The 14,946-nt window shown below is 42.5% G+C and overlaps 1 protein-coding gene across 2 annotated transcripts; it reads left to right on the top strand.

The window, feature by feature from the left end:
* The first annotated feature begins 4,666 nt into the window (after window positions 1–4,666).
* Window positions 4,667–14,291, top strand: LOC110299706 (acylcarnitine hydrolase-like). 2 transcript variants are annotated; one of them, XM_021169474.2, is made up of 12 exons: window positions 4,667–4,796; window positions 5,138–5,348; window positions 6,488–6,626; window positions 7,263–7,396; window positions 7,473–7,731; window positions 9,970–10,068; window positions 10,331–10,471; window positions 10,598–10,678; window positions 10,895–11,039; window positions 11,398–11,535; window positions 11,803–11,875; window positions 12,312–14,291. In XM_021169474.2, exons 1-12 carry the CDS (start codon window positions 4,724–4,726, stop codon window positions 12,496–12,498), a joined length of 1,680 nt encoding a protein of 559 aa, XP_021025133.1. In that variant the 5' UTR covers window positions 4,667–4,723; the 3' UTR covers window positions 12,499–14,291. The 2 variants fall into 2 exon arrangements, with proteins under 2 accessions (XP_021025133.1, XP_029336733.1); XM_029480873.2 differs by lacking the exons at window positions 4,667–4,796; window positions 5,138–5,348; window positions 6,488–6,626 and adding an exon at window positions 6,939–7,072.
* Window positions 14,292–14,946: the final 655 nt, after the last annotated feature.

The following is a 14,946-nucleotide window of genomic DNA, read 5'->3' as shown; positions in this document are numbered from 1 at the left end:
AGTTATCAAAAAAGACAAGGAGGGACACTTCATACTCATCAAAGGTAAAATCCTCCAAGAGGAACTCTCAATTCTGAATATCTATGCTCCAAATGCAAGGGCAGCCACATCCATTAAAGACACTTTGGTAAAGCTCAAAGCACATATTGCACCTCACACAATAATAGTGAAAGACTTCAACACACCACTTTCATCAATGGACAGATCGTGGAAACAGAAACTAGACAGGGACACAGTGAAACTAACAGAAGTGATGAAACAAATGGACTTAACAGATATCTACAGAACATTTTATCCTAAAACAAAAGGATATACCTTCTTCTCAGCACTTCACGGGATCTTCTCCAAAATTGACCATATAATTGGTCACAAAACAGGCCTCACCAGATACAAAAATATTGAAATCATCCCATGCATCCTATCAGACCACCATGGACTAAGGCTGATCTTCAATAACAACATAAATAATGGAAAGCCAACATTCACGTGGAAACTGAACAACACTCTTCTCAATGATACCTTGGTCAAGGAAGGAATAAAGAAAGAAATTAAAGATTTTTTAGAGTTTAATGAAAATGAAGCCACAACCTACCCAAACCTATGGGACACAATGAAAGCATGTCTAAGAGGGAAACCTCATAGCTCAGAGTGCCTCTAAAAAGAAACTAGAGAGAGCACACACTAGCAGCTTGACAACACAACTAAAAGCTCTACAAAAAAAGGAAGAATATTCAACCAAGGGGAGTAGAAGGCAGGAAATAATCAAACTCAAGGGCAAAATCAACCAAGTGGAAACAAGAACTATTCAAATAATCAACCAAAGGAGGAGCTGGTTCTTTGAGAAAATCAACAAGATAGATAAACCTTTAGGTAGACTCACTAGAGAGCACAGGGACAGCATCCTAATTAACAAAATTAGAAATGAAAAGGGAGACATAACAACAGATCCTGAAGAAATCCAAAACACCATCAGATCCTTCTACAAAAGGCTATACTCAACAAAACTGGAAAACCTGGAAAAATGGACAAATTTCTAGACAGATACCAGGTACCAAAGTTAAATCAGGATCAAGTTAACGATATAAACAGTCCCATATCCCCTAAAGAAATAGAAGCAGTCATTAATAGTCTCCCAGCAAAAAAAAAAAAAAAAAAAAAAAAAAAAAAAAAGCCCAGGACCAGATGGGTTTAGTGCAGAGTTCTATTAGACCCTCAAAGAAGATCTAATTCCAGTTCTGCAGAAACTATTCCACAAAATAGAAGTAGAAGGTACTCTACCCAACTCATTCTATGAAGCCACAATTACTATGATCCCTAAACCACAGAACAATTCAACAAAGATAGAGAACCTCAGACCAATTACCCTTATGAATATCGATGCAAAAATACTCAATAAAATTCCTGCTAACCAAATCCAAGAACACATTAAAATAATCATCCATTCTGACCAAGTAGGTTTCATTCCAGGGATGCAGGGATGGTTTAATATATGGAAATCCATTAACGTAATCCATTATATAAACAAACTCAAAGACAAAAACCACATGATCATCTCGTTAGATGCAGAAAAAGCATTTGACAAGATCCAACACCCATTCATGATAAAAGTCTTGGAAAGATCAGGAATTCAAGGCCCATACCTAAACATGATAAAAGCAATATACAGCAATCCAGTAGCCAACATCAAAGTAAATGGTGAGAAGCTTGAAGCAATCCCACTAAAATTAGGGACTAGAAAAGGCTGCCCACTTTCTCCCTACCTATTCAACATAGTACTTGAAGTCCTACCCAGAGCAATTCGACAACAAAAGGAGATCATGGTGATACAAATTGGAAAAGATGAAGTCAGAATATCACTTTTTGCAGATGATATGATAGTATATTTGAGTGACCCTAAAAATTCCACCAGAGAACTCCTAAACCTGATAAACAGCTTCGGTGAAGTAGCTGGATAGACATTAACTTTAAAAAGTCAATGGCCTTTCTCTACACAAAGAATAAACAGGCTGAGAAAGAAATTAGGGAAACAACACCCTTCTCAATAGTCACAAATAATATAAAATATCTTGGCGTGACTCTAAATAAGGAAGTGAAAGATCTGTATGATAAGAACTTCAAGTCTCTGAAGAAAGAAATTAAAGAAGATCTCAGAAGATGAAAAGATCTCCCATGCTCATGGATTGGCAGGATCAACATTGTAAAAATGGCTATCTTGCCAAAAGCAATCTACAGATTCAATGCAATCCCCATCAAAATTTCAACTCAATTCTTCAATGAATTAGAAAGAGCAATCTGCAAATTCATCTGAAATAACAAAAAACCTAGGATAGCAAAAACTCTTCTCAAGGATAAAAGAACCTCTGGTGGAATCACCATGCCGGACCTAAAGCCCTACTACAAAGCAATTGTGATAAAAACAAAACAAAACAAAACAAAAAAAACTGCATAGTACTGGTATAGTGACAGACAAGTAGACCAATGGAATAGAATTGAAGACCCAGAAATGAACCCACACACCTACGGTCACTTGATCTTCAACAAGGGAGCTAAAACCACCCAGTGGAACAAAGACAGCATTTTCAACAAATGGTGCTGGCACAATGGGCGGTTATCATGTAGAAGAATGCGAATTGATCCATTCCTATCTCCTTGTACTAAGGTCAAATCTAAGTGGATCAAGGAACTCCACATAAAACCAGAGACACTGAAACTTATGGAGGAGAAAGTGGGGAAAAGCCTCGAAATTTGGGCACAGGGGGAAAATTCCTGAATAGAACAGCAATGGCTTGTGCTGTAAGATCGAGAATTGACAAATGGGACCTCGTGTAACTGTAAAGCTTCTGTAAGGCAAAAGACACCATCAATAAGACAAAAAGGCCACCAACAGACTGGGAAAGAATCTTTACCTATCCTAAATCAGATAGGGGACTAATATCCAATATATATAAAGAACTCAAGAAGGTGGACTCCAGAAAATCAAATAACCCCATTAAAAAAATGGGGCTCAGAACTAAACAAAGAATTCTCACCTGAGGAATATCGAATGGCTGAGAAGCACCTGAAAAATGTTCAGCATCCTTAATCATCAGGGAAATGCTAATCAAAACAACCCTGAGATTCCATCTCACACTAGTTAGAATGGCTAAGATCAAAAATTCAGGTGACAGCAGATGCTGGTGAGGATGTGGAGAAAGAGGAACACTTATCCATTGTTGGTGGGATTGTAAGCTTGTAAAACCACTCTGGAAATCAGTCTCACGGTTCCTCAGAAAATTGGACATAGTACTACCATAGGATCCCGAAATACCTCTTCTGGGCATATATCCAGAAGATGTCCCAACCGGTAAGAAGGACACATGCTCCACTATGTTCATAGCAGCCTTATTTATAATAGCCAGAAGCTGGAAAGAACCCAGATGCCCCTCAACAGAGGAATCAATACAAAAAATGTGGTACATTTACACAATGGAGTACTACTCAGCTATTAAAAGGAATGAATTTATGAAATTCCTAGGCAAATGGTTTGACCTGGAGGTCATCATCCTGAGTGAGGTAACCCAATCACAAAGGAACTGACACAATATGTACTCACTGATAGGTAGATATTAGCCCTGAATCTTAGTATACCCGAGATATAAGATACAATTTGCAAAACACATGAAACTGAAGAAGAACTAAGACCAAAGTGTGGACACTTTGCCCCTTCTTAGAATTGGGAACAAAACACCCATGGAAGGAGTTACAGAGACAAAGTTTGGAACTGAGACAAAAGGATGGACCATCTAGAGACTGCCATATCCAGGGATCCATCCCATAATCAGCCTCCAAACGCTGACACCATTGCAAACACTAGCAAGATTTTGCTGAAAGGACCCTGATATAGCTGTCTCTTTTGTATGCCGGGACCTAGCAAACACAGAAGTGGATGCTCACAGTCAGCTATTGGATTGATCACAGGGCCCCCAATGGAGGAGCTAGAGAAAGTATTCAAGGAGCTAAAGATATCTGCAACCCTGTAGGTGCTACAACATTATGAACTAACCAGTACCCCGGATCTCTTGACTCTAGCTCATATGTATCAAAAGATGGCCTAGTCGGCCATCACTGGAAAGAGAGGCCCATTGGACATGCAAACTTTATATGCCCCAGTACAGAGGAACGTCAGGGCCAAGAAGTGGGAATGGGTGGGTAGGGGAGTGGGGGAGAGAGTATGGTGGTCTTTTGGGATGGCATTGGAAATGTAATTGACGAAAATACCTAATTAAAAAATTATATAGATATAGTGGAAAGAAGTACAGAAGTTTCTCAAAACATTAAAAATACAATTACTAAATGATCCAGACATTCCAATCATAGATATATATAGGATAAAAACATCAGACTATTAAATCGATATCTCATCAACATTATTTGTAAGAGCTAAGATTTTGACTCAGTCAACAATATAAACTTATAAAATTATGTGATGTTGTGTATATTATTGAATATTGTTCATCCTTTTCTTTCTTTTTTGTGTTTTTTTATTAGGTATTTATTTCATTTACGGCTCCTATCTCTTGTGACTAATCACTTCTGCTACAGTGAGAACTTTGACCAACCACAACAAGTTCCCCGCCTACCTCTTTTGATTTAAATCCCTGCCTTGGCAGGACTCACATATTCTGCTTCCTGTTTGTGAAACTTAGTCTTCCAAGCAGACGGGAACCTGGGCTGAGAGCTGACCATGCCACAGAAACAACGGCATAGCTGGCTGAATGCCCTGCTCTTTGGGCTGCTGCTTCTTATCCATGTGCATGGTGAGGCTCACTAAACTGGCAGTGGAGAATAACTGAAGTCAGCGAATAACTGAGCTTGTGGGAGGGAAAGCATGGGGGCAGGGAGGGAACTAATTGAAATCATAGTCAGACATTATCAAACTGTAGGTCACGATCATAGGGAGACCATTCATATATTGAGTGGTTTCTAGCTGAAGGGATAAGGAGGCTCCCACACTCACATGCCACAGGTAAACTGGGAGTAGTGGGGACAAGGTGGCTGGATTCCCTTCTTCTGTGCCCTGGTAACAAAGAGAAAAAAATCTCACAATCTGTTGGCAGCTGATTACAGAAAACTAATCCAGATGGCATCTCTCCACCAGGTCAGGACTCACCAGAGTCCAGCCCCATCAGAAACACACACACTGGCCAGATCCGAGGCAGCCTTGTACATGTGAAGGACACCAAAGCTGGTGTCCACACCTTCCTGGGAATTCCTTTTGCCAAGCCTCCTGTAGGACCACTGCGCTTTGCACCTCCTGAGGCTCCTGAGCCATGGAGTGGTGTAAGAGATGGGACTTCACATCCAGCCATGTAAGTTTTGGACCCAGAGGGTTTCAGGTACTGGGGGAGACTGTGCTCTGAGCTCTGTGCTATGCTGAAGTGTCTCCTCCATCTCAGCGACACAGCAGTTTTCTCTCTTTGAGGATGAGTGCCCCATGCATTTTCCTAGTGATGTGCTAATGTTGAGTAGAACATTTGGGCCAGGCTCCTAGGTCAGAGCTTGGCACTCATAGGGAATAACATGGAGGTATTATGGAGAGAAACAAAGATAAAATTGTTCACACATTCCAATTAACCAAAGTGTTCTCTACCACAATGGGTGCATCTCTAGGCATGAGTAAATGTCACATATTAGGCAGCAATCACTCTGAATCCAGGAGAATATACTTTATGTCCTTGAAGACTAGAGCAGTGATTGATACTTGCTAACCCCATCCTGACAGTCATTGTGAAAACCTATATGGCCATGTGCCATTGACCAAGAAACAAGTATATGTAGTGAAATCCCTCTGGAGACACTGCAGACAAGAGAAGTTCCCTGAGAGTCTCCACATGTGATGAAAGTCTACTCACTACCCTTTAGGGCAGCATTGTCCACTGAATCCTCTAGTAGTTGTATGAGTCCAACACTCCAATAGGGGGATCTTAGTTTGTGTTCTGTTGCTGTAATTATGTACCAATAAATGCAAGTTAGGGGAGAAAGCTACTATTAGAGGCTCCACATTACAATTCATCCTTTGGAGAAAACACAGTGAATCAAAACTACTAGAGCTGCTTACATCACAGCCACTCCCAGGAAGAGAGACTAGAAAATGCTTACATGGCTGCTAATGTTTACATCACTTTTCTATTCTTATACAATTCCATGAATATCACTACAGACAGCCATCCATTTCCATGTGGACATCTAGAAAGTTCTCTATCCCAGACTCAGTAAGAATAACATTCAGGCCCCATCTGACTGGCAGCCTCCCTAGAAATCTGGCTCCACCCAAAATTAAACAAAGTCAGTGGCCTTTATCTTGCTTGTAAAGGACTTAGAGAGAATGTGTCAGAAGGGTGTCTCAGGAGGAGCAGCAGCTGAACGTGGCTGAGATAAGATCTCCAGACTTACACTTGGTTTTGATCACCATCCATCTCTTGGAATATCTGTCTGCTATTTTCATCAGGTGTCTGCAAAATCATGATATGATGAATGAAGGCCTGCCAGATATGAAAATGATGCTGTCTTCCTTCCCTATGTCTGAGGACTGTCTGTATCTCAACATCTACACACCAGCCCATGCCCATGAGGGTTCTAACCTGCCTGTGAGTGTCAGGCCGTGGCCAGCTTGGGGAGAGGGCATTTTGTCAAGATGATTAGAAGGGACAGAAACAACCTGAGTTCCATTACAGGGTGGACCCTGATAAAAGTCTTACCTTTCTTGAGCCACATGATGCAGCTGAAACCTGGGTATGGGACACAGAACACTGGACCACTGAGCCATCAAAGGCCCTTGCTCTCTGATGAAACCAGAACTCATTCAATGACTTGTTCTTTGCAGATCCACTTAGGGGCTCAAGACATCAAAACTGAGGTCACTCAAACTTATACTCTTGGGTTATCTGTTGTGACAATGAGAGCTGACGATCCTTTTCACTTGTAATCTGGAGACATATTGATGGAAACACCCCACTTTGTTCCACTGTGAAGAGCCTGAGTAATGATGAGATTACTCCATATAGAGAGCAATGAATTCAAACTGAGACACAAGGTGGGAATGGGGACTAGAAATACATTAATGGGAATACTAGTGGCCCTGGCTGTGGCCAAGGCTCTGAAGTCCTGAGAATTTTTACATATGTCTGTAGCTACACAGAGTCCCAGGAGTTGATATTCTAGTAAGCAGACCAGAGAGCTTGGACCGGCTAGGAGCTTCCTGGCATCTCTCTTGACTTCTCCAGGTGATGGTGTGGATCCATGGAGGTGCACTGGTTATAGGAATGGCTTCCATGTTTGATGGATCTCTATTGACAGTCAACGAGGACTTGGTGGTTGTTACTATCCAGTATCGTCTGGGTGTCCTGGGCTTTTTCAGGTAAGACCATTACTGGGCAATAGTAGCTGATCAGAACCTAAACAGCCCTTTGATCCATGTCTCTTCCACTTCTCAGCACTGGAGACCAGCATGCCAGAGGCAACTGGGGATACCTGGACCAAGCAGCTGCCCTACGCTGGGTCCAGCAGAACATCGCCCACTTTGGAGGCAACCCTGACCGGGTCACTATTTTTGGCGAGTCTGCAGGTGGCACAAGTGTGTCTTCACATGTTGTGTCCCCCATGTCCCAAGGGCTCTTCCATGGTGCCATCATGGAGAGTGGGGTGACCCTGCTTCCTGACCTTATCTCTGAAACCTCTGAGATGGTCTCCACTGTAAGTGCTCTCAGCCCTGCTGTCTCAGCCTTTATACTATGGTACTCTGGTGTTCTGTTCAGTGGGGAAATCAAGGACAATGGGAAATAACTTCTTTGCAATAATTTTTATTTTTTATTATCTTTAATCTTTTTTTAAGAATCCAGTCATTATTCCCCGCCTATTCTACCCTCTGACAGTTTCTCATCCCATTCCTCCTCTCTAGTCTCCAAGAAGATGTCCCCACATCTCCTACACCTCCCAACACAGCCTGCCAGACCTCTTCATTCCCTGAGGCCTCAAGTCTCTCATGGTTTAGTCGCATCTTCTCTCATTGAGGCCAGTCCAGGCAGTCCTCTGCTGCATATATGTTGGGGTCCTTGAACTATCTACTGTATGCTGCCTGGTTTGTGGCTCAGTGTCTGAGAGATCTCAGGAGTCCTGATTAGTTGAGACTGCTAGTCTTCCTATGGGATAGTCCTCCTCCTTAGCTTCTTCCAGCCTTTCCCTAATTCAACAACAGGCATTCTGTCCATTGGGTGGGTGTAAGTATCTGCTTCTGTCTCAGTCAGCTGCTTGTTGGGCCTCTCAGAGGGCTGCCATGTCTGTAAACATATCACAGCATCAGTAATAGGGTCAGACCTTGAAGCCTCCCCTTGGGATTGGTTCCAATTTGGGCCTATCACTGGACTTTCTTTCCCTCACACTCTTTTCCATTTTTATCTCTGCAGTTCTTCTAGACAGGGATAATTCTAAATCAGAGTTTTTGACTGTGGAATGGGAACCCCATCCCTCCACTTGATGCCCTGCCTTTCTACTGGAGGTGGATTATACAAGTTCCTTCTGCCCACTGTTGGGCATTTCATCTAAGGTCCCCCTTTAAGCCTTGAGATTCTCCCACCTCCCAGATCCCTGGTACATTCTAGAAGGTCCCCCCATCTCCCACCTCTCACCTCTAGAAGCTGTATATTTCCATTCATTCCGCTGGCCCTCAGGGCTTCACCCTGCTCTTCCCCCATACCTGATCATGTTCCCCCTTTCCCCTGGCCTTCCCCCACCCCTCAGTGACCCATTTCCCTCCCTCCCTCTGTCCTCTGGTTTCTTTTCCCTCCCTAGTGGGATTGAAGCATTCTCACTTAGGCCTTATGGCTTGTTAACCTTTTTGAGTTCTGTGGATTGTATGCAGGGTATTCTGAGCTTTGTTTTTGGCTAATATTCACTTATTAGAAAGTACATACCATACATGTCATTTTGGGTCTGAGACACCTCACTCAGGATGATATTTTCTAGTTCCATGCATTTGCCAGCAAAACTCATAATGTCCTCATTTTAAATAGCTGAATAGTATTCCATTGTATAAATGAACCACATTTTCAATATCCATTCTTTCCTTGAGGGACAACTAGGTTGTTTCTAGCTTCTGGCTATCACCAATGAGACTGCTATGAACATGGTGGAGCATGTGCTCTTGTTGCATGGTGGGACATCTTTTGGGTCTATTTCCAGAAGTGGTATAGTTGGGTCTTCGGGTATATCTATTTCCAATTTTCTGAGGAACCTCAGATTGATTGATCCAGATTGATTTCCAGAATGGTTGTATCAGTAATTTCTGAGAAACTCAGGGGTTAGCATCTCCTCACCTCTACTTCATACTGGATGAGCATGCTATAAGTCCACGAACTGGTCCTTGCAGTTTCTATCACCGGCAAAAATAAGTGTGCATGTGCTTGGGAACTGATTCACTGGTTTTTAAAAGTGCTTAGAGTGGAAGCCTGAGGCCATAAGTTCAAATCCCAAGAACACACAAAGGGCTGGAAACAGTAGCATCTACCTCTAATTCTCGTGTTCTTCTGGTCAGATGGAAGGCAAAGACAAGAGAATCCTTGGATGTTCACAGACCGACTCATTGGTTTAGGCAGCAACAAAACAAGAAGTCACCCTATCAAATAATGGGGACAGTGAAGACCGAGACTTCGTTCTCTAACAAAAGTTTGTACATGAGTACAAACTTTCAGACAATTACAGTTTCCCCAATACATGAAACACAGAAAAACAGGTGGAGAAAACAAAGCTACCCTAAACAAAAAGACCAGGTGTGAAGGTAGAAAGGGTCCCAATGACCACTGTCACCTTTGACCAATTGCACAATGGGAACAACATATATTTATTCCAATCCACACAACACACGGTGTGAGAAATAGGCACAACAGCATCGACTTGGAACTGAGAACTCTCCTTCTTGCCTCATTCCCTTTGCAGACGGTGGCTAAGCTCTCTGGATGTGAGGCCATGTACTCAGAGGCCCTGGTGCGCTGTCTGAGAGGCAAGAGTGAAGCAGAGATTCTGGCTATTAACAAGGTTGGGAGAATTGTGTGTCTGGGAGAACCTGCTGTACATGATGTGGGATTCTGAACCAAATAGTGCATCTCCATGTCTTTGTCTTCTTTCAGTTCTGTGTGTAAAATGAATACAAGATAGACTAATCTATGTGTAGATTCTCCTCCAGGGCGAGCAGATCACCCTGAAACTAGTGAGAAATGAGAAAAAGATGGAGGTGACTCAGTAGACATCAGGATATTTATTTCACTAACCTTCAGCATTGACCTCTAATGCCTCACAGGTCTTCAAGATGATCCCCGCTGTGGTGGATGGGCAGTTCTTCCCCAGGCATCCCAAAGAGTTGTTGGCATCTGAGGATTTTCACCCTGTCCCCAGCATCATTGGTGTCAACACTGATGAGTACGGTTGGATCATTCCTATGGTGAGTCACAGTTCCAATACTCTGGGAGACTGGAGAGCATATGAATGCTACAAAATAGAAACTCAATACATCTTTAATCCAAGTCCACATCAAACCCCACACTTAATACTGTCTTCTGCCTCCCAGGTCATGGGCTCTGCTCAGATGATAAAAAGAATAACCAGAGAGAACCTGCAGGCTGTTCTAAAGGATACAGCAGTACAAATGGTGAGACACCTCTGGTCCTATCCAAATAGAGGGGTCCCTCATATTTCCTTCTCAGACAGAATCTTTGTTAATACAATCAGTACATACTCTGATTCTGTGTGTTGTACTCAGACCAATACCCTAGGTAATCCCAGACCCCATTCTCCCAACACCAAAGTTTGCTGTCTACCTAACCTACAATATGCCAACCTCATTGCTCCTGATCTTCTTGTGTAGATGCTGCCTCCTGAGTGTGGTGACCTGCTAATGGAAGAGTACATGGGGGACACTGAGGATGCCCAGACCCTCCAAGCACAGTTCACAGAGATGATGGGAGATTTCATGTTTGTGATCCCTGCACTCCAAGTAGCAAATTTTCAACGTGAGTACATCTGTGTCAAGGCTTAGGGGAGCAGCTCAGAGATAGGGGTCATAGTGAGCACTGTGGAGTGTGATGATGTCTAGGTCTCCTAATGTCCAGTTTAAGAGAGTGAAATCTGGGTAAAGAGAAGAAAATGGGTTGCTGATACTCTATTGACTTAACAAAACCACTCAGCTGGGAAGGCCAGGGGCATTGTTTAGCCAAAGGCTTTTCCATGGTTTGTGCTCAGCCTGAATCCCACTCTCTCATTTAACTTCTATGATTCTTGGTAAAGTTTTATTAAGCTACCTTGTTACCAAATATTTATCAGAAAAACTTCAGATAGAGTCAACTAAGTCACTCTTTTTCCCACCTTCAGGTTCCCATGCCCCTGTCTACTTCTATGAGTTCCAACATCCACCCAGCTACTTCAAGAATGTCAGACCACCCCACATGAAGGCTGACCATGCTGATGAGATTCCTTTTGTGTTTGGGTCCTCATTCTGGGGCATGAAACGTGAGTCTTCATTTCTTTTCCTGAAATAATAAGGTCCTAGATGACTTCCCACAGGGACTCCTGCTTTTCCAGTCCATTTTTTAAAAACCTAGGTTATGGAGAGAGAGAAATTCAAATGTGTACCATATCATGGCCTCAAAACCATGTCCAGCTTAGAATATGCAAAGTCTACAGTTTGTGGTCAGACAGCAGCTCTGATAATGCATGTGAAGAATGAGTTGACAGTTGCATGAGGTGGCATTGACTTTGTCTTCCCCATGACCCCAGTTGACTTCACTGAGGAGGAGAAGCTACTGAGCAGGAGAATGATCAAGTACTGGGCCAACTTTGCACGACATGGGTGAGAACACACCCTTCAACCCAATATGTGTGGGTCTCTACCTAGGGCTTCTTATTGGATGGTGGTCTTCTAGCATGTATGGATCTTCCACTGCATGACAGAGTCTTTTATACATAGTAACACATATATACATAAATTTTGATACTTTGTAGGTGTCAGATACTGGTCATCTCACAGTGACAAAGCTGGTGGGGCTATAATGCTATGCTACTGTTCCTTAGATCTCACCTCTTAGAGGTAACACAAAGCAGGTCAGGCAATCTCCCCACATGAAGGAGAAACTCATGAGTGACACTTGTATGCACATATCAGGACACAAGTCACATCAGACCCCTTAACCAGTGTCCTAATTGTTCCACTGCCCTGATCCAAAACATAGGATTGGGCTTTGGATGACTGTAACCTTACTGTTCTTTGCTGGGTGGCATATCCACAGGAACCCCAACAGCGAGGGTCTACCCTACTGGCCTGTGATGGACCATGATGAGCAGTACCTGCAGCTGGACATCCAGCCTGCTGTGAGTCGAGCCCTGAAGGCCAGAAGGCTGCAGTTCTGGACCAAGACTCTGCCCCAGAAGATCCAGGAGCTAAACAGGGCTCAGGAAAACCATGCAGAGCTGTAGTGTCTGGTATAAGGAACAGAGTGTGGGAGTGAGGGCAGGTGGGAGCATTCTGAGATTCAAAGTCTATTTTTGGTTCCAACCCTCTCAGAATTATTTCTAATCCCTATATTTTCCCTTTCAGTCATGTATGAGAAGCTCCCCCCACACCCCGTGTTACTGCTTATTCTTTTGGGCATACTTTTATTAGACTCAATAAAAGTTCCCATTATAGTGTGGATATGTGAACCCTAAGTACCCATATCCGTCTTTAACCCTTCACTGAAACTAGGCTCCTTCTTTTTTTCCTTCCTTTGATCTTACCTTCCTTTCTTCTTTCTTCCTTTTGTTCTTCCTTCCTTCCTTTTTTCCTTTTGTTCTTCCTTCCTTCCTTTCTTCCTTCCTTCCTTCCTTCCTTCCTTTTTTTCTTTCATTTGTCCTTCCTTCCTTTCTTCCATTAACTTCTCCCCATCCTTACTCTCCTCTTCTCCAAGTCCCAGACCCTCTTCAAATGAAACAGATGTTTCAGGGACTGTAGCCTACAGAAGATTTGCTACATCAAAATTCTGTATCTTCTCTTTGCAAGTTTATGTATTCTCATATTTGTAACTAATTACAGGAAACCTGATTTCTCTAAGCCCTGTTGCCTTCAAAATGCTGTTCCCAAAAGATCATAAACTACAAATTGAACTTGTGCCATCAGTGGCCTCGAATGTTTGAGGGCTAATATGAAAGGATTCCATAAGCCTGGGACATGATGACAAGACCCACATCTCTGAAGCAAATCAAAGATCATAACTTCAGTAACTTACAATAGTAACAAATGTACCATCTTACAGATTGAGAAATTCGTGGTCAAGATGCACATAGATTTGTTATGTGGTGAGAAACAGTTCTCTGAAAAATAAGCCTCAAGGATTACTTCTTGTACCCTCTCCTGGTAGAATGCATAAACAAAACCATTGTGAGGATAATATTAAGTCCCTGCTGACTTGAACTGGGGCAGGGAAGACCTTCCGTTCAGTGAGACTGACCACTGTGCATGTTTCCATTCTATGTGTACAACATTGAAGTTGCCACTGCCAGCATGCTTGTGCTCATCAGATCTATACAGACACACGAAACTGGGTGTCAATTATGTTTGAGACTTTTAATAATTATCTCATTTTTAATAGCTCGGCTGTGGATTGTTTCTATGATGCTACGGATTCATCTCAGGGCTTGTGTATGTTGGGCAATGGATCCACCCACAAACTTTCAGCCTACCGTGGTTTCTTTAGATGAAATTGAATTGATCTTTTTTAGGGACCTGGTTTAGTAAGTCTGAGAAAATTCTCAAGGTGTGCACCTGCCACCAAATCAGATTTAGAAATGCTTCCTTGTTTCCCACAGGGCTTCCCTTGGGTCCTTTGGATGCCATTAACCACCTTTAACAGTGCTTCAGAGTAAACATGACATTGCTTTAGCTTACTATATTAGAACTTGTCTCTTATCCAATAGAAATAAAAGATCTTGTGACTGGTTAGGTCACTTCACATAATGTGTTTGTTTCTTTTTATTGTGGAATGACATCCATGTGTGCACACAACACATTCTATCCACTCACCAAACTATGCACAACTGTTGCCCTTGTTTATTACCTCTTTGGGGGGAGGGGAGGAGAGAGATACAGTTTCTATGTAGCCCAGGATAGCCCCAAACACATGATCTTGTTGCCTTGGCTTCCTCATGGGTGGATAACAGGTTGACTTATAGGATTATAGGGGCACCCATCCTTTGTTTGGATTTTAATAAACTGTATGGAAATTATCACATGATTTTATGTGGCCTCGTGTATTCTATTGTTGGCTTTAAAATCTAGAGCAGAATTGCTATGTCATGAGACATATGCGTTAAACACTTTAAGAAGCTGTAAGGTTAGGGACATAGCAGTGGTAGACAGCTTGACCTGCATGTACAAAGCCCTGGGCACCATAAAAAGTAAAAGAAAGCCAGCTCAGATGACAAAGGACTTGAAACCTTAGTTGCTCAGAGAGCTGAGGCCAGGGATCACAAGTTAAGACTTGCCTGAGCCATACAGCAAGCTTCTGGAAAAACTGGAAATTTTAGTTGTGGTCTGTCTCCACATAGAAAGTTTTAAAAAAATGGCTGTTAGGGGTGTTGTTGCACCCCCTTAATCCAGCACTCTGAAGGCAGAAAAAGGTGGATCTCAGAGTCCCCGCCCAACCTGGTCTACAGAGGGAATTTCAAGACAGCCAGGGATACACAAAAAATTATACAAATCTAATTTGACTCAGTGGGTTATTAAAGAAGGGGAAGAGGGGAAGGAAAAAGAGAAGGAGGAAGAGAACAACTAGAAATAATGTAAAAAAAAAAGTGGTGGTGAGTGGGTGGTTTTGGAAGTGATGGGGCATAGGTAGGCATGCATATGACACATTGTTTTCATTTGTGAAATTACTGAGAAAAAAATCT

Source organism: Mus caroli, unplaced genomic scaffold (assembly GCF_978045245.1).
Source record: "Mus caroli unplaced genomic scaffold, Mus_caroli_1 scaffold_10, whole genome shotgun sequence".
NCBI classification, from domain to species: domain Eukaryota; kingdom Metazoa; phylum Chordata; class Mammalia; order Rodentia; family Muridae; genus Mus; species Mus caroli.
Note: the sequence above shows the minus strand (reverse complement) of the source record. Positions and strands in the feature narration are given on the sequence as shown.

Excerpts from the sequence above, each read along its gene's own strand:
- LOC110299706 (XM_021169474.2), top strand. The coding sequence starts at position 4,724 with ATGCCACAGAAACAACGGCATAGCTGGCTGAATGCCCTGCTCTTTGGG. Across the intron at positions 7,397-7,472 it reads GGTGTCCTGGGCTTTTTCAG|CACTGGAGACCAGCATGCCA; the intron begins GTAAGACCATTA and ends TCCACTTCTCAG. Across the intron at positions 11,040-11,397 it reads CCAAGTAGCAAATTTTCAAC|GTTCCCATGCCCCTGTCTAC; the intron begins GTGAGTACATCT and ends TCCCACCTTCAG.